Below are 20,788 nucleotides of genomic sequence, written 5' to 3'. Positions count from 1 at the left end.
CGGATGGAGACTTTCACAGTGTATGGAACAGCAGACAGACAATAACCTTTCCCTCACAGAACACGCAGACAAACAAACAACCTTAGCATTTCAGATTAGAATTAAGACGCTGGCTGAGTCGTGACCAAACATGCCTGTTGTGATATCCAAAATCACAAACAGTTGAATTCAGACAACCATTCAGAATCCTAAACATACACTGATGAGTTAATCACAACCCTGCTGAAACAGTCAGTATCTAATATCCTGGCTGGTTTGTAGCTGATGAGTCAGACTACACTCTTAAAAAAATAAAGGTTCTTTATGATGGTCCCATGTAGATCATCCATAGAATATCCATTGGACAAAATGATCTTTATAGTGGAAAAAGGTTCTTCAGATTATTAAAATGTGCTACAAAAAAGTGCAGTTCTTAGTTTTTAACTCGGCCTTAAATACCTGTAAAAAAAGTGAGCTATTGGTTGCTTTTCAGTCAAATTAGGGTGGTTTGAGTACTGCATATAGATAATATAGTGCTGAATTAAATTCAATGCCATTTCAATAAGTTATATTCGTTCTCAGGTGTGCAAACCTCATACATACATTCCTTTTCAATGTCAACTACTTTTTTTTAACAAAACAAGATGATTTTCCAGGTTTTGCAGGCCTTAAATTTCTACAAGCTAAATTCAAACCCATCAAGGACCTTGTGCGAATCCTATAAAGTTTTAATAATCATTGCCATATAATAAGGAAGGCCACACCACAGCTATAACGATAATGCCACAGAGGAACAATATTATTGGAATCATTTTCAGAACAATTAACAGCCAATTGGACTCTGACTTTAAACCACTCGAGCATTTAAAGCGACAGGTCACATACAGTAACTGCTCTGCATGCTAATAAACAGGATGTTGATAATTATAGTTATCATTATAGAGTGCCGAAGTCACGACGTCACTCTGTTGGCCAAAACGCGGAAGTGAGTTAGCATTTTAACGCTCTAAAGTCTATGGGATTTTTGAATGGGTTTTTGCTAAATCGCCTGCAATAAGATCTGTGGTGAACAAAGCCTCTAAATAATTTCACGTTTTGATCTAGACATAGAACACACAGTTATAACCTGCTTGTGGTTTTTAAAACTTTATTGTGTCTGCTTGTGTTTTTTAAAATCTTTATGTATGTAAACATTTTGGATTAACTTGTAAAGATTATCTTGATCGAAAAAAACGTGTTAGTTTCACAACTCTTTGTTGAACACAGATCTTATTTTTTTGTAATTTTCCAAAAGTCTATGGGGAAAATCCGTAGCTTTTCGACCGAGGGAACCCATGCGCCGTTAGCTTCCGAGTTGTCCTAGAAAGTGACGTCATCACTTCGGCTCTCTATAGGTGTGAACAGGCCTTAAGAAAAGAACTGTCCACTCAAAGGTTCTTTGGGAACCCAAAATGAGTTGGAACACAAAATTTGGAACACACTTTGGAACCTTTATTTTTAAGAGTGTAGCCTAGCTAGTGAGGCTAACAAAAACCTTGCTGGTTAAACTAGTTAAGAAGCCCAATACACATTTCAGGATCTGACAAACAGGACACTCACTTGCGTAAGGAGAGTTGGCGGCGGATCCGTTGAGGAAACTCGGGGATCCAGGGACGCCCAGGTTGGTCATTCCGGCTCCGTATCCGTTCATGGTGGAGGTGATGGTGTTGTAGTTTGACTGCTGAGGTGTGGAGGTCGGAACGTACCCGCGAGGAGACACGCTGTTTGAGTTACGAGAGTAACCTGGAACGTAAGACACAGCGACAGGTTGAGGACACTTGTAGCTTGAAGTTCAAATATGCCCTGGGATTCATTAAGTTTGCTTATTAAGACTCTTGATGTGATTTGTTGATGTTGCAGTTGGAATAATGTGTGTCTGCGACATGCTGGGTTTGTGTTTCTAGTGGGTGGAAAACATTGATAAGTGTGAGAACATTTACCAACAAGATATCCGACTGCTGTTAAGAAAGCACTCAGTACAGTCAAACAAAACGTTGTCTATGTTCCCATAAGCAGCAGCGTTTGGGTGTTTTGGACTCTTTTCGCCTCGCGGTTGGTCATAGAACGGAGCAGAGCCATATTGAGAGACATGGAGATCACCGAGACGTGAGAGAGAGCTATTTTTGACAGTAAGTGAAAACCTTAGTAACCACATGACGAAGAAGCAGAATAAAACTGAATGAATAAAAAAAATGATATGATAGAGAGTGCACTGAACGTTTTGTCCGCCATTTTAAGCAACGTTCTATTGTTTCAACTTATTAAGATCATATTCTTTTAATACAAGTTTGTTTATGTAATGTAGTTCTATAACAGCAAAGCCGAATTTTCAGCATCATTACTCCAGTCTTCAGTGTCACATGTTCCCTTAGAAATTATTCTAATATTTTGATCTGATGCTGAATATTTGAAAACTGGTTTAGCTGCTTAATACTTTTGAGAAACCGTGATACGTTTTTTTTCAGGATTCTTTGTTGAATAGAAAGTTTGAATTGTTTAAAACATACTATTTTTGTAAAATTGCAAATGTCTTTACTGTGACTTTGATCAATCATTTTCTTATCTTTTTTTTACTGACCCTAAATTTGGAATGAATTTCAACTCAATTTAGTAAGAAAAGCAAATGTGTAGTTTTAAACTGGAAAACAAGTAATAAATTCAGAAAATCGTGACATTTTTTGTTTTTCTGAGTCATTTTGTTCATTCAACGAACTAAACGAACAAATCGACTCGGAAAAAGATTCGTTCATTTTGATGAACGAGTTCAAACAGGAGAGTCACGAACATGCATCGCAGTACAGAGCAAGGTGAGCATTTGAGCTAATAAAACTTAAACTTTGTTATTTATTTATTTATTAAATGAGTGATCGTTCCGCTTGATAAGACCCTTATTCATCATCTGGAATCGTTTAAAGCACTTTGAACAGTTTGCAGTTTGCACTGAAACTGTCTTTTAGACCTTGAACCGTTTGGTTCCCGTGCAGCCACTGAAGTCCATTGTATGGAGAAAAATCCTAGAATGTTTTCATCAAAAACCTTAATTTCTTTTCGACTGAAGAAAGAATGACATGAATGACATGGGGGTGAGTAAATTATCAGCAAAAGTTCTTTGAAAAGTGAACTACTCCTTTAACATGATTTAGTCACATGAGTGGCAACATAACTGCATCATAAGATCATTCGTTAGCAGAGAGCCTCTAAAAATGTCCCTAAATAAACCGTTACCTACAGTACGTGGGTTGATAAGCTGCATAAAAGACGTGGTGTATTCTGTAAATCAGTTTGCAACTTAATTAGAACTTGAAACAATAATTAGTTTGATGGATGAACGAGAAAAAGCAGCAGGCTAACCGAATTAAAGTTTCACTGCATACGAGCATGAAGTATCAAATGCAATATTTTTATAATAGCTAACGGCCCTTTCCCATGACCTCATGGATTCCTGTAGGTGTTCCTTTCCTGCGTGAATGAGGAAAACAGACGAGAGGAGAACGGGATGAGTGCTAGCAGGAGGGAAAGCAGAGAGTGTCGAGGGAGAGAGAGTGCCTCTGTCTTCCTGTGTCTCTCTCTCTCTCTCTGATATAAGGAGAGTGATCTGTTCATCTCACTTCCTGTCTGTGAGTGTCAGATCTGGTGGGTGAAGAGAAACATGGCTCGGCGCTGCGATATTGAAAACACTTGTGCATGGAAATGCTCACACACAGGGCATGAGATGCACGCATGCAAGTCCAAAGGAGACTGCAGTTCTGTTTATTGACACTAGTGGTGCAGAAATTACATAATTCAGATGTGTTAAGCAACGTCGTAGCGATTTCAGTGGCTTTTTAAGCAACTTTAACCAATCATTTTATCCATTTATGTGGAATCAAACTCATGACCTTGATGTTGACACCATGCTTTAGCAGTCAGCTAATAATATAATATTATTACAATGACTATGTGAATGTATTTGTAATTTTTATGTTTTATCAAAGTTGATTTTTCGCCACCATTACTCAGTTTTCAGTGTCACGTGATCCTTCAGAATTCATTCTAATATGCTGATCTGATGCTCAAGAATGACGTTGCTTTACTTATAATCTTGGTTTTAACACACAGACATACCCAATTGCATGCATGCTTTGCTCATATGCGTTTGCATTTGCAAATAACGTGTTTGATTCGTGTAGCGCTGTCAGTCTGAGTCTCTCGGCTCGTTCACAGCCTGTGGCTCACACTTCTCTCAGGAGTGACAGGGAGTGTGTACACACACACACACAGGTTCACTCTGATGAACGTGTCGTTTCTATGGGCAGGTGAGTGTGAGTGGCAGTTTTGAGTGCTGTGGGTGACAGGCCTGCCAAAACACAGCCATGTGATCGTCATGTGCAGTGCTGCTGGTCCGGGGCTGGAATTGGGTGTGAAGCTCACCAACAGACAGGTGAACAGATCCAGACACGGACTGACAGACTGTGTTGAGTTTGTCAAGTAGCTTTGAGTTTCGAGAAATCATGAAATCATGTTTCAATCAGAACCAGTCAAACACTTTGTGCGGCTGTCAACGCAACACATTAGACAAATGATTTGCGTTAAAAATATGAACACAATTAAGCATGACCCTTGAACTGTGTGTAATTTAAGTACCACCTTCAATCGAGTCTTGATTGTACATTTTTTTAGCTGTGGGCTTCATGTATATATTGACTACTAAATGTTGATGTATGCAGTAAATTTGATTAGATTGACAGCCGTACATGTGTGATTCGGGACTTAAATACTGCATGTCAACACACACACTGACCTTGGTCTCCCTGTGAGGCCTCAGAGATGTTGACGGCGAGCTGGCTGCTGAAAGAGTTAACTCCCATCATGCCTGAGTGAGCGCTGGAGCCTGTCAGCGAGGGCAACTGGTTATGGCTCCGCGGCACGCTGTACAGCGCCTCCGTCAGGTCTGCAGCTCGCTTTAAAATGATCTCCTGACCAATACAGAGAGAGAAAGAGAGAAAGAGAGAGAGAGAAAGGGTTGAAATGGGTTTCAAGATATTAAATTAAATGATAGCTCCAACCATAGCAAATGTAAAAAAAGAAAACAATAATGCTCTTAAAAAAAAAAAAAAAAAAAGATTTATTATCAATATTAATTGAATAATATTTTAGCATGATAAATAGCTTAACAATATTTTTTTATAATTATTATACTTAAAAAAACTATAATAATCATAAAACTATAATTAATTCAGCTTACAGAAATGTAAAGATATATACAGTAAATATTATTATATAAGATGTAATATAGACATAAATTATATAAGTAGTTAATAATAATTAAAATTAAAATAATAATAAATTATTATTATTATTATTATTATTAAAAATGTAAAACTCATGATAAATTGGTAATGCTTTTCTTCCTCAATAAAATAAATGTCAAACAAATAAATATTGTTAACGCTTTATTTTATACAATAATTCACATCGAATGTTATTATAAATTATTCTATACACATTATATGAATTATTCTTAATAATATAACATTATATATATATATATATATATATATATATTGAATTTTATATTTAATTTAATTCATAAAAAATATATAATATAATTTGTTTTTAAATAGAATTATTTATAAAAAATCTGTATAAAAACACAAATTAATTATTATAATTATATTATTATAATAATTATAATTATTTTAATTATTATTATCTATATATATATATATATATATATATATATGTATGTGTGTGTGTGTGTGTGTGTGTGTGTGTGTGTGTGTGTGTGTGTATATACATAAATACGTATATAATTACTAAATATTTAAAAAGTACTGATTATTTAAACACACGCAACATATAAATCAGCTTACTCCATATGAAATCATGTCATTTCTTGTGATTTTTCATACCTGATTGTTATGAGGCATCCCATACAGCGCCTCCACCAGGTCTGCGGCTCTCTTCAGCAGTACCTCCTAATAACACACACAAACACACAGAGTTTAGTCCAATAACCACCTCTGACACTGTAAATCAGCACCGTTTGCATCTCAACACATAAACAATGTCGTAGAGCAAAAATCAGCACCATAAAAAAAGCATAATTAGGCATAATTATAAAATGAATAAATCATGTTCTTCATGTTTCAAGTTTTCCCAAAGTTATTTACTATACATAAGCAAGCCATGCTCAAAAAGAGAAACTAAAACATGTGATGAGGCGGACAGAAAAAGAAGCTGTTGGAATCTCATTTACACCAACCTGTCACACACACATACACGTACACACGAATACACGCACTCAACCTGTGCCAAATCACACAAGCAGTGATCCAGGGCTGCGATCCTTTCAGACTACACATATGCTCCACTGTCATTCTTCACACGGCGTGTGTGACTGTGTGTGTTTGTGCGTGTTATCCTGTAGTGTTCCTGTGTAAGTCACACGTTTCCACTGGCCCACAAACTCCATTCTGGTCTCACTGAGGGAACCGAAACCAAGAGAGGACATGAGCACTTTACAACGGCTTCTGCTCCATCTGTGCTTAATTCACTTTCTCTCCTACATTTTGTCTTCGCCCCAGTTTTCCAATTCACTAATGGAAACATCAAATCACTTTGGTTTTACCTATTTACCTTGTCACAATAAGTTCTGTCAAAATTGAGATTAGTTTTTATGAGCTCATCATTATATGTTATTGTACAGAAATAAAATAATGTAACCTTTTCTATAGAATATCTTTTCTTTCTGCTAACAAATTCTACATGTTGTCGAGCTGATTTTTTTTTCCCGCTCAGAAATACAATACCATTCAAAAACTTAGAGTCAGTAACAAGTTCCTACTATAACCAAGACTGCATTTGCAACCAAGTAATCTGTGAAATAGTATTACAATTTTAAATAACTATTTTAATATATGTATTCCTGCGATAACAAAGTTCAGGATCATTACTCCAATCTTCAATGTAACATGATTCTTCAGAAATCATTATAATATGCTAATTTGATGCTAGATACATGTTTCTTATTATTATCAATGTTGAAATTGTGCTGTGCTGCCTCTTTTTATTAATATATATTAATAATATATATTTTATATATTTTTTTTTTTTGGGGGGGGGGGGGCAGCATTTTTTTATTTATTTTGTAACATTATAAAGATCTTTAATGTCCCATTTGATCATTTTAATGTTCAATTTTTAGTTCCCCAATGAACCTTTCAGTGAACAGTTCTTAAAATAATATTTTTTTCTTATTGTGAAGAACATTTGAAAAAAAAAAAAACAACCTTTTTCCATTCTTCATATAACCACTGATGCCAATAAACATTTGAGCCACCATGTTCAGGCTAAAGAGGAGTCTATCTCTCTCTCTCTCTCTCACACACACAGCATTCAGAGACAGACAGAGATGTGTGGAGGTGATACAGAGGAAGCCAGAGCTGGTATTATGGCAACCTCTACTGGAGCTCCCTGGGGTATTACATTGAAACACACACACACACACACACTTCACATGACTGTATGAGGACATGAAACAAAAAAAGAGACAGATGAAAGTATAGAGTAAAACACAGACAAAGAGAGAAAAGATTGACCCAAAGAACTACAGATGCAGTTCATGAAATCAGGATAAAATGACAAAAAAAGAGAGCAGGAGAAAGAGAGGAAACAGCAGAGTAATTGTAAATCTCATGACGAGAGGTGAAAGAGAGATGCAGACAGAAAACAGCGCTGAAAGATGAGCAAAGGGGGAAAGGGTTGGAAGAAAACAAAGGAAAAAAAGACTCGAGGGACAGAGAGAAGACAGAAGAAGACAAAGTGAAGGAAATGTGCACAAATAAAGTGGAATTGAGTGAGTGAGTGAGTATGTTAGGAGAAAGAGAGAGAGAGAGAGAGAGGGGGATGAAGAGGGGAAGTTCTAGTTGTTTTTCTCCCTCAAGAGTTGCCAGGTAAGAGGCAGCTGGGGTTGCTGGCAAACCTATCATTACTGTACTGTGAGAACAACAGCCTGTGTCTGTACACACACTCACACACTCACACGCACATTGGAAATATTAGACTGATTCTATATTTGTACACAATTCAAGCATGTTGAAATTAAAGTAAATGTTGCTTATATTTACAAACAAGTATCGACCGCAAAGCAGAAAACCCTTAACAAATCTGAGTATATTTGTAAGGTATAAAATCAAGTAAAATATTAGCTTTACGGTACTGGAGTTCCCAGCACACAAGGGTATGAATAATTAATACGGCTGCGTACTTTACTTTATTTACACCGTTGTTATTGTTGAATTTGATTATTACATTTGGAAAATTTGTTGTTCACTGTAAAAAAATATTGGTTGGTTTAACTTAAAATTTTAGGTTCATTGAAATGGAAAAAGTGCGTTAATACAATGAAGGAAAATGATTTAATCATCAGAAACTCAAAGCTATATGTTATCTGAACTAAATAAATTATTTAAGTTGATTTGACAAAAGAAAAAAAGATTTTGTATAGGCTTCCTTTACAAAAATAGTATTAAAAATACTATTCTGTGTCTTTTTTATACGTTTTACAACGTTATCTACGAACCATTTTATCTTCTGAAGACTTTGGGCCATTTCTCTGAAATCGTGTCCCCCAAAAAGTGCATCTAGGCTACACACACACAAATGAAGCTAAAAATACGCAAATATACCTTACTTTACAATAAAAAATGCACAGTTCATGCTGGAACATTAGTTTTCAAATAAGTAAGTAAATAAATGTATTACAACAAATCGCACTTTTCAATGTATTGTTCGTAAATTAAACTTTAAAATACCCCTAACAAAGCTTTTAGCATTTTTAGAAATGAATAAAGACACTATATAGGAACCATTTCATTTTATGAATACATCAACAAAAACAGTTGTGGATTGTTCTTATATATGATGTTCAGATTGTTCTTATATCTAGGGACATTTTTAGACCGTCTGTCCCCAAAAAGTGCATCAAGGCCAAAAATACACACCATACACACTTACGAAGGTAAAATAAACAAATATGCCTTAATACATGCAGAAAAGCAGAGCTCACGCTGGAACATTAGCTCTCAGGTTTCTCACATCTATGTCATGCCTGCATCTGTGAAGTGCAGCTCTTAGTGACTGTTTTATGCCAGGCCACGAGGCCCTGAAACTGAACACTTTCTGGCGGAGTTTCTGAACACACTGTGTGGAAACTGTTACATTTACGAGGAAGAACAACAGTGGCCTTCAGATCAGGCGGAGAGGCAGAAACATGCTCAGGAAACCACCAAATATTGTGATATTCCTTTGGAGTTTAGCTTTAAGAGCTCAACTGGGACTTGGCGTGGTAGTGCTCACACACACACACACATGCGCAAGAGAGGATCGGGGGGCATATGGAGATGGGGGCACTAGGCTTCCTCCTCCTCCTCATCCTCATTTACTTGCATTTCCCACGACAAAATATGACCTTAGAACTAACAGTCCTTCCTCAGCCAATCAACAACGAGCAGTAACGATCCTCACAGATGGCTCAAGTCAATGACAAACAGGAGCGAGAGAGAGAGAGAGAGAGAGAGAGAGAGAGAGAGTTGAGACCTTGTGCTCTGTTGTTCCTGCATTATTCAATATAACATGTTTATTCAACCTTTACAATAGTTATAATGTGATGAGTAGGAACTCGTTTTGTAAACCCCAAAACTGAATAAAAAGTGACATGATTAGAATAGAAGAGAGCACCTTTAAAACACCCAAAACAAGACCTCCCGAAATATATTTAATATAATATAATATAATATAATATAATATAATATAATATAATATAATATAATATAATATAATATAATATAATATAATATAATATAATATAATATAATATAATATGAGATAGGCCTATATGTAATCTGGATGTCTGTCCGGGGTGTATAGTTCAGTGTTATTAAAGTGTTTTTATTGCACTGTAAAAATGTTATACCAGATAAACAAACATTAAAACCAAATATTTTATTTAATATGACAAAATCAACCTTATTTAATTAGGTTACAGCAACACAATTTATTTTAAATGTCAAATTTAAGATAACAACATCTTATTATATAGATAACAACTTTTTTTATGTATTAATTTAGTATATGAATAATACACTCCCACTGTTTAGTGCAAAATCTTGTAATAAAGTTGTTGCCTTAACATTTAAAGTACAATTAACTTTGCATTAAACTGACTAAAAAATTAGTTAAATCTTGTATAACTTAAAAATAAATAAAAGTTGAAAATTAGAGTAAAAGCAATGTATGTCATAATTTATTGATCATATACTTTTTTGCAGTTTACATCATTTTTTATAGTACTTTGTATTATACATAAAATTATAAATACAGCCTATTTTGGCTTAACCTAACTGTCTTTATACTATGATGTATTTTAATTCTTTAATTGCATTATTATGTATTGTATTCATATGCGTGCACTGGAAAGATTGTGTGAGCAAGCAAACTTGGTATTAAAGCTCTTTCTGATTATTGTTTTGGCACTCACTTTTATGCATAAAGCACACATGCGTGCAGTGTTTTAAGTGTATGTATGCACCTGTTTAGAAAGTATTTCTTGTTTTACTGTATGCCTGTATGTCAGTGTTCCTGTGGGTGTTTCTTTATCAGTCCTCCCTCCCTCTCTCTGCCCATCTGTACGTGTCTCTGTGGTTTGGTTGTCCCCTGCTCTCGTGCCTGATGCTGTCCAGGTATGGGGCTCTTGTTCCAGGCCGCCTCCCCGCCGCAGTTCCCCGTGTCCGGCCCCAGCCGCCCAACCTGTCCCTGGTTCAACAGCGCTCTGCCATCCACACCCAGTGGGCAATCTGTCACCAACACAGCCTTGGCACTGGCAGCACACCCCTCATCTCGCTCCCTCTCTCTTTCTTTTTCATACCCTCTTTCTCCTTTGCTCTCCTCTCCTGTCCTGTCTTCCCTCTGGCCCCGGCTCAGTTCATTAATCTCCATTATAAAACAGAAGTTAGTTAATGTCTCTGATGCTCGCTGGCTACGACACCCTGCCACGGGCCCTTTGGCACAACATGAACGTGCACACACGCACTTCCGTAAAACACACACACACATTTACTCGTGCTTAACTATTCACATCTTCACACACATTAATAAATACAACATGCTTGCATTAAACAACAAATCACGCATAGATTTAGTAGCTTGTTTGTTCTGTGTTTAGATAATGTACAAATAATGTGAAAACTTGTACTATTTGGATAAAGAAATTATGAAAAATTCAAGTATTATTGGTTTAGCGGTAAATTTCTCTCTTACTTTTGGTTTAGAGATTTTATTAAATGCCAAACCCCAACACTGTAAAAAAAAATATTAAGTAACCTGGTTGCCTTAACATTTTAAGTTCATTGAAATGGAAAAAGTGAGTTAATACAATGAAGGAGATTAATTTAATCATCAGAAACTCAAAATTATATGTTATCTGAACTAAATAAATTATTTAAGTTGATTTGACAAAAGAAAAATGTTGTGATTACTAATCAAAATATTTTTTTTACAGTGCAAAAAAAATATTGAAGAATTTATTTTGAAACAATTTTCTCTCAAAATTGCTAGTAAATTTCACAAATAATTATAAAGAAATGGCAAGTAACCTTTTTTTAATGAAAAATCACTTTTTACAGTGACTTAAGTCACCTTAAGAGGCTTGCAAGTGATCATTATTAAATGGACAATAAAAAATGGCTATGATATGATTAATAATAATAATAATAATAATAATAATAAGGCAAAATGTATTTTTCTTTGAATGTGTCCCTGAGCTGTATCATTCAGTACTAGTGAAAACATTTTTAAGTGCACTGTAAAAATGTTTTTATTTATTTATATATTTAAGTGAATAAAATTAAATCATATTTATAATAATGTATTTTTATAGCTTTGTTGTATTCCTCATTTGCAAGTCGCTTTGGATAAAAAAAAGTTAATAAATGTATAAATGTAAAACTAAACAATTTTGGTTAGCCTGTCATTTTTTAAAAAGAAAATAATTATTTGAGAAACATAAGAATGTAAAACAGAAAACAGAGAAATAAGAGAAAGAGAGAGAAATAAAATGACTTCAAACAGCCACGAGGTGAATAAACTGTACAGCTCTGCTCTGTGGACTTAGCTTTACTTCATTATTTATGTGGCGTCTACAGAACGACCTGTGGCTATACTCTACACACGTTCCCCTCACACATCTCTACAAACTTTCAAAACACACTTTCTCAGCCAAAACAAAAACGTCCGGCACATTCCCCTCAAATGTCTGCCAGCTCAAATCAGCACTACGTTCCCTGTAGTCAAGCTGCTCTATAACCTCAATATCACTCGGAGGCTCAATACTCACTCTGTTAAACCCCTAATGAAATGCATTCAATGATTGATAAGGTGGCAGTTGCCCTCGAGTAGACCCGCTGATGATTACAGCCGGTCGGCCTGAGCACCTGACCCCAGTCTGGGCTCCAGAGGTGTGCCACCCGGCCCTGGGAGAGACAGGCGCTGGGCCTTTTGTCTTATTAGCTGACTGTCGAGGTGTAAAGATCTGCCGCCTGCCAGGCATACAATTAGTCATCCTGTGATCTTTATTACTCTAGGGTGGTGGTCTTTCTTAGCAGAGCCCCAATTCGACATCCTCTCCTCCTCACCCGGGAGCCCAATGTAATGTTGGGGATCAGGTGATGGGATCTTATGGAGGGTCCCTCGCATCACAGGTTAAGGACGAGGCAGGAGTGTCTCTTGTGCTACCAAGAGGACTGTGAGTGATCGGCACACTCCATCACCCACGGTTCCTACATGTACATATCATTTTTATTTATTAAACGAGATCCTGTTTTTAAGGATGCAAATTATATGATTTTATGCTAATTTGGTAATCACAATCTTCTGAGCTTTGTCTCGCAACCCAAATAGCCTCTGGGCACCCTTAGCACAAATGCCAACACTTCAAAACGTCTTGAAGTTTTTTTAAATGCATAAACCAAAGCAGAAGTGTGATTTATCTGCATGGAACGCACCCGTTTTTTTAATTATTATTAACTAAAACTAAAACTATTTCCAACATTTTTGTTAATTGAAATCAAGCTGAACTAAAAGTACATTTTAATATTGTATGTTTAATATTGTAAAGCACCAACATAACTAACTGAAAATAAATAAACTGAACTAAAATGGAAATAAAAATAAATCAGACCTAGGATAGTAATAATTTGAATTTAATAATACAAATGTAAATTACTTAATTAAACTAAAATAAAAATGTAAACTGAAAAATATAAAAAAAAAATTTCAAAATATTACTAATGATAATACTAAAATTATTCTGTAAATAAACACTGGGCCAAACCAAAGTTACAGATAATAAAGTTTGTTCGGTTACACTTTATTTTACAGTTGCTTACGTAAGAACATACTGGGTTACATAAGGTAACTGGGAGTTACGTTTAGGTGTAGGTTCAACTATAAGTTAGGTTTAGGTGTAGGTTCAGGTTTAGTACCTAGTTATTACCCAGTTGTTGTAATTACTGTAAAAAATAAATAGTACAAAGTGCTACCGTTTGTTCTGATTCATCCCCAACATCAAAATATATCTCCTCTCTTTTAAAAGTCTATTATTTTGCAATCCCCACTGTGATTATATGCTCAGCTGCATTTTAGCATTAGCATTGTTTTTAGCATTAGCATCAGAATGCCCGAGAACATCATAACAAAAAAGTTCTTTCTGTGTTGAACAAATGTCTGCAAAACTCCTTTTCCCTTCTAATTGGAAGCTTTCTTTTTAAGAGACAGGCCGGGAAGGGTTCGGACTCTACGAGAGATTCGCTCAGGGAGGCGTGTGAGCGGCTCCTTCCCCTGAGAGGTGTTCTGGATGAGCTGGATTCATGTCTGCATGTTAATCTCTTCACTCTACCTGCCAAAAGGCAGAGAGCACGTGTTACGGTGCATCAAGATGCGGTGTTCCTCTCCTTTTCCTTTTCACAGAACTCCACAGCCCAGCTTCACAGCATGAAACCATCTCAACACTCCTGGCCCCCTGCTGTCTCTCTCTTTCTGTGTGTGTGGGGGGGAGTGTATGTGGGTGAATGGGTCACGAGGAGTTGCTCAGAAGCTCTACAGTTCATTCAGCACAGGTAACAAGGTGAGTCGGTTTGACTTTAGATTGGCCCGGCTCTCCGCTCTCTAGCCCTGAAGGCTGTCTCCCGAACAAGCCTGTTTCTATCTTCCTCCTATCTTTTCTTCCTCCTGTTTTCCCCTTGCTTTCTTTCCAGGGGCTCAATTATGGGAGGATGGTTCTCAAGCGCCCGGCGAGAGCAGATCAGCTGACCCGGGAGAGCAAGCCATCCGACAGGTCCCCTAACAATGATAAATCACACACACACACACACACACTGAGCCTGGTGAGCAGAGGTTCACCAAACACATACATAGGCTACAACGTTACAACTTTCACGCACACACACACACAAGCTTATCGTGCTAATAAAGAGCAACTGATAAAGTAAAATGTGCCAGCATGACAAGGCAAAGGAAGTCAATAACATGCTTCCTCTTAAAGAAGACGCATAAAGCTTAAAAAGGAGACCGGGGCTAGTTGTCACGCAAGAAATATCTGAATAAGCTAAAAGTGCATACTTTAAAAGTAGCTTTTTTAAGTTGGTTTTTCTAAAAGCCTTTTCAATAAAAAACATTTTTGTCAATTGAAATTAGCAAGTCACATGTTGTACTTTATAATATCTGCTGACCAAAACAATGGCTTGATTACATTTTACATTTTGTTTTTTTATAATTACTTTGCTGTTTCATAATTACTTTGTTGTTTAATTTAAGCTGAAATCATAAAATGTGCAGATTAATACCTGTTAATCAAATTGTTAAAGTTACCACACATAGTGTAACAATGTAACCTGCCAATGGGGCATGTTGTCACAAACGTTTTTCCTGCGGCAACCATAGTTGCGATATTCAATAGCTTTTTAGGATCAAAATTCACATCCATATAGAAATTGATGTTCAAAAATATTCACTTAAGTAAAAAGTGTGACAACTAGCCCATCTCCATACTTTTGTCCAGGACTTCAAAGTACGTACATATTTTCTCTGACTGAGCAGAAAACCCATTTTTAACATGCAAACAACAGGACTTTTCGTTTAATTGAATGTGCATTTGATTGTCTTGTGTTGGAAGCAGACTCATTTGCTAAGAGAGACCACCATTCTGAGTTCATAAGAAACGCCATAATCCAGGTGTCGTTTTGAGAGTATCTCACAGACAGGTCGTTAACCTCGCGGTAACCTGAGACTGCCAGGAACGTGTGTCCCGAATGCCAGAGAGAAACGCAGCTGCCTGCGGGACAGTGGAGCGTCCTGAATCACGTCCATATTCATGATCTATCTGGACGGAGAGGTGTGTGCTCACGGCCAAACCTGGGACTGGAAATGAAATTATAGATAAACCTGATACATGCCTGGCCCCAGCAAAGGTCGTCAGACAAACACAGCTGGGTTTCTAAATGCTGGGGCCATCACTGGCACACACACACACTGCAGATCCGATCAGGATTTTGGAAGGGGGTCAAGTAAATGCAAAATTCACAGTCAAACTCTGTGCATATACAAATAAACTTAGCTTAACACTAAGCTTTTACTTGACTTAACAACAAATGATTGGTGAGAAAATTTAAGCAAATGCACTACTTAAAAAACCATTGCTGTCTCAGAAAAACATCAAAGACAGAAATGAAGTTTTTGGCAGAAAATGGAAAGTTGTGTCAGGAGTGATGAGTTGCATGAGTGTCTTCGAACATCTGGAGAGAAATATGATAATAAAAGCATCTCTACCACACAGAAGCATGGAGGAAGAGTGTCATTGTGTGGGGAGCCTTTTAGCTGCTGGTATTGGTGAGATACTTCACTGTGAAAAGTCATTTAATACTGTGGTGTCCAGGAGAATATAGCAAAATAACTTGCTTCACACAAATGAAAAGTTATCTCAAGAGGAATGATCAGATGTTATTTTTCAACAAGACAATGCTCCTGCTCAAACTACAAAGTCAACCAAGAGAACAAGTCTATCAGGCTCATGTTTTGGCCTGGTCAGAGTCTAGATTTGAACCCTATAGTGAATATTTGGCCTCATATTAAACACAAACAAACTGGGAGACATTTTTCTACTACCAATAAGCTCAAATGGTCGCCTTGCTCTGTTCTGTGATTTGCGTTCGTGACTCTCCTGTTCGAACTCGTTTATCAAAATGAACGAATCTTTTCCAATTCAATTCGTTTATTTCATTCGTTGAATGAACTAAATGACACGAAAAAAAGATTCGTTCATTTTGATAAATGAGTTTGAATAGGAGAGTCACGAACACGCATCACAGAACAGAGCAAGGCGAGCATTTGAGTTTTTAAAAATTAAACTTTTTTTTTTTTTAAACGAGCGATCGTTTCACTTGATAAGACCCTTATTCATCGTCTGGAATCGTTTAAAGCCCTTTGCAGTTTGCACTGAAACTGTCTTTTGGACCTTGAACCGTTTGGTTCCCATTCAAGTCCATTATATGGAGAAAAATCTTGTAATGTTTTCATCAAAAACCTTAATTTCTTTTCGACTGAAGAAAGAAAGACACGGACATCTTGGATGACATGGGGGTGAGTAAATTATCAGCAAAAGTTTTTTTTAAAAGTGAACTACTCCTTACAGTATTTGTGCAAATTCTTGCTAATTTCCAGACCATTGAATAGTGATTAAAAAAAGACCACTAAATATTTTGCCATTTTTGGCTTGGCCCAATTTACTTACATATTTGCATGTTCAATTACTTATTCATTCACTTAATTATTTATTTACCTCCTTTCCTGCCTTATGTATTTACATGGTTATTTATTTATAGGCCTGCGTCAAAAAACGAGGCACCAGGAAAAGGAAAAGGGCGGTGAACAAAAAAAAAAACTGTCTAAATTCTTATTGAGTTTTCCTCTTGAATGTATAAGTATATAAGAGGTGATAGCTGGCGGTCTCCCCTTGCCACGTATCACAGCATCAAAGCAGCCAGACAATGTATGCTCACTATTAGTATCAATTTACAAATAAACTGCTTTTTTGGTGACTGGATCTCAGATGTCAGATTTTGATAAATGGTTTCAATTTGGCAGCTGTTTTAAAGTGTCAGTCCGCATCAGATCTGATCCCCTCCTACACCAGAGCCCTGCCCGAAAGAATCTCTCTCACTTAGCTTCCTGCCTTTTTAGGGGAAAATAATCTTTTCATACTAACCAGGCGGCAAACCGCCCAGGGCACCTGACGGCACATCAGGTTTTTGCGCTCGACTCGATGTGTGTGCGTACACATGTGTGTTTTGTATATATACACACAGTCTGCACCCGTTATATCAGCTTTGTTCTTTGATTTGCTGCCCCAAAGCTGCAATATGCCACCAGCATGGATAACAGCACAGACCCAACCTCCATCTCACCCTCTCAAAGACCGCATCACACAAACAGTTGTTTTTTCATTCACAAGCGGGAACGAGCTGCTCTTCTATGCTATCAAACAGAAGACCCTCAGGCTTTCAGAATCAAGGTTTGTTTCACAGACATACTGTAGAAAACACCCATCCTTTGCAGTGAGAAAGGAGATTTAATGCCAAATGCCCATCTTGTGAATGTTTTACTCCTATTATAAAGTTTATGTCAAGCTTCGTTTTTTTTTTTTTTCAAAAACAGGAGAGGTGGTGTAAATCTAAAACAAATCCAGGAACAGCAAAATGTGTGATTTTCGGTAACACTTCCTTTTAAAGTCCTGTTACCCAAGTACATACTATGTACGTATTATAGTAATTACAGGGTAATAACTAGGTACTAACCCTGAACCCACCCCTAAACCTAAGCCAGTACTTTTTAGGTAAGTACACTGTAAGTACTGTACTGTAAAAGGAAGCGTTACCTGATTTTGATTGAACAAAAAAAAAATATATATCCAGCCAAAGCAATTATTTCAGACCGCACTTACCTTAGGTAACCTCTCTGGGTCTCCAGGGTGGCGAGGGATGACCTTCTGTAGCCTCTGGAAACCGTAGTCTATGGTGGGTTCATTCAGAGCTGCGGGACAAACCGAAAACAAGATGTTTATTTGATTTGAATGACTGCAGTTCTCTCAGAAACAGGCCATTATGTCATCTCGTCCATTTCCCAGAGTCCTCTGCCAGGGTTCAGAGGGATTAAATATCAGTGCGTGTGTATGTACAATTGTCCGTGTATATTTGTTTACGTTTGTCCTGTGGCATCAATCCAAGCTTCCCCCTGTGTGAATTTATTTTATGAAGTGTTTAGCGAGGCCCTATGGCCTTCCTGTCCCCCTTTACACTTCTTTATTCCCAAACTCTAACCTTTCCTGCCTAATTCAATTCCTCTCTTCTCACTCATCCTGCTCACGTTTTATTTCATTCTGTCACAGCGAACAGCACCTCCTCTTTTCCATCTCTCCGTCGCGATACGAAGGCAGAAAGAAACACCCGGAAAGCAGTTAGGGAGATATTTCTCCATAATCAAGCCCATTAATCATAAAAGGCTGTCAAATTTGACTTTGGGGACAATTTGTCAGCCTTCTTGCCCGGTCCGCTTTTGTCACCGTTGCCTCTTGTATTCCGTAAGGATGATTGACAGTCCAAATGCTAGCGAGTAGAATACCTAGTTTGCACTAATATGCATAAGCGGTGCTTTCATGAATAAGAATAAGGTGGCTGCGCAGGAGCAGGGGCCTCTTTTCAAAGGGCCCGGTGCCGTTTGTCGTGCGTGGCAAATAGATGTTATTACCATTATAACAATATTTGTTTTCTTTCCTCGGGAATGGTCTCGGCGAGCTGCTATATCAAATTTGTTTGAGCCGGTTTCACAGCGAGGAGGAGAAAAGAGCTTGTGGAGTGACAGCGTTTGCGGAGGAGGGGGGGTGCGGGGATCTTTGTGACTCAATGCCCCTGTGAAAGTGAAGGGACAGTCTCTCAGGACGCTCTGAGAAAGGCACAGTGGAAACGATCGCGCTCCTTCTCCGGGTCAGAAGAAATGCGGGTTTGATCAATCGGCAGTGTTATTAGACTCAGTAAGCAAACTATGTGCCATTGTTTTGTTGTATCAGTTTTGGACAGTCAGCTTTGGGATAATTGCTGCCATCTGGATATAAAGTGTCAGGGGGAAAAAACTGTGTAAGACAAAGGGAGAGATAGAGAAGGAAAGAAAGAAAGAAAGAAAGAAAGAAAGAAAGAAAGAAAGAAAGAAAGAAAGAAAGAAAGAAAGAAAGAAAGAAAGAAAGAAAGAAAGGAAGAAAGGAAGAAAGAAAGGAAGAAAGGAAGGAAGGAAGAAAGAAAGAAAGGAAGAAAGAAAGGAAGAAAGGAAGAAAGAAAGGACGGAAGAAAGGAAGAAAGGAAGAAAGGAAGGAAGGAAGGAAGGAAACGGAAGAAAAACGGAAGGAAGGAAGGAAGGAGGGAAGGAGGGAAGGAAACGGAAGGAAGGAAGGAAGGAAACGGAAGGAAGGAAGGAAGGAAGGAAGGAAACGGAAGGAAGGAAACGGATGGAAGGAAGGAAACGGAAGGAAGGAAGGAGGGAAGGAAAGAAGAAAGGAATGAAACGGAAGGAAGGGAGGGAGGGAGGGAGGGAGGAAGGAGGGAAGGAAAGAAGGAAGGAAGGTAACGGAAGGAATGAAGGAATGAATGAATGCATGAACAAATGAAAAAACAAATGGGGAAAGGGGGAAAAAGGAGAAAGAAAGAAAGAAAGAAAGAAAGAAAGAAAGAAAGAAAGAAAGAAAGAAAGAAAGAAAGAAAGAAAGAAAGAAAGAAAGAAAGAAAGAAAGAAAGAAAGAAAGAAAGAAAGAAATGAACAAACACAACAAACAAATGATCAGATGAATGAACAAACAAAATAACAAAAGAAGGAAGAAAGGGTGATAGAGGAATGTAAAAGAAGAAAAGAACTAACAAACAAGAACAAAAGAAGAAAAAAAATGAGACGAGAAGAAAGAAAAGGAAAGAGACACAGGAACAACGGAGGAAGAGTGTCCATGAGAGCAATTTCACAAAGCAATCCCATAAAACTTGCACTTTAATGAACCGTTGAACAGGGGACACGAGAGGGAGGGCTTTGTCTCTCTATCACACCCCCAAGAAATTAAGCCCATTACTTCTCTTATTAAAATCCCCCTGAACTTTGACCCCAGCGCCCCATTGGCTGCCTGCAGGGCCTCTGTCCTCTCAGCCAATCGATACGGCTGCCTCCCGCCGAGAAGTGGGAGTAATTGGAGAGTGTGTGTGCATGGGCCGAACCCTGACCCCGCCTGCATTACACAGCCCATATGAAGATAGATTGCCTGATTTAGTGTAAACATATGCTGCAATTCTAGCCATCAGTGCCACTTTCTCCGTCGTAATTTGTATTGATTTTTTTCTCCCTTCCTCTCAGCCATCCACGCGTCTTTGCTGTGCCTGACGTGCGATTGCGAAAAGGGAAAGATAATGCAGTTCGCTGAAGAGGTGGCGAGTGTATGTGTGTGTGTGTGTGTGTGTGTGAGGGTTGTATATTTATTATTAATTTAATCATCTCCTTATTGCAGGCGCTGTGGGGCTGCACATCGCTTTTCTTTCTCTCTCGTTCTCATTTGAAGGTTATCACACTCTCCACTGAGATCTACTGATGCTAAATAGAAGGCTGCTTTGGAGTGTGAGGTAACAGTGAAAGATTAATATGATTTCCTCTTTCA

General features: G+C 37.6%; 1 protein-coding gene across 5 annotated transcripts in view; it reads right to left on the bottom strand.

Moving 5' to 3' along the window:
- Positions 1-20,788, bottom strand: part of LOC120461128 (transcription factor COE3) — a 115,501-nt gene that overhangs the window by 4,940 nt on the left and 89,773 nt on the right. For all 5 annotated transcript variants that reach the window (XM_039649262.2, XM_039649263.2, XM_039649266.2 and 2 more), the window contains exons 11-14: positions 18,050-18,138; positions 5,910-5,975; positions 4,799-4,973; positions 1,579-1,761 (exon numbers count right to left, since the gene is read on the bottom strand). In XM_039649262.2, coding sequence (XP_039505196.1) covers positions 1,579-1,761; positions 4,799-4,973; positions 5,910-5,975; positions 18,050-18,138 — 513 coding nt within the window. The remainder of the gene's footprint in view (positions 1-1,578; positions 1,762-4,798; positions 4,974-5,909; positions 5,976-18,049; positions 18,139-20,788) is intronic.

The sequence above is a fragment of the Pimephales promelas genome, chromosome 9 (assembly GCF_988280905.1).
Source record: "Pimephales promelas chromosome 9, fPimPro1.hap1.1, whole genome shotgun sequence".
Lineage (NCBI taxonomy): Eukaryota > Metazoa > Chordata > Actinopteri > Cypriniformes > Leuciscidae > Pimephales > Pimephales promelas.
This window is presented reverse-complemented; position numbering and strand designations above follow the sequence as displayed.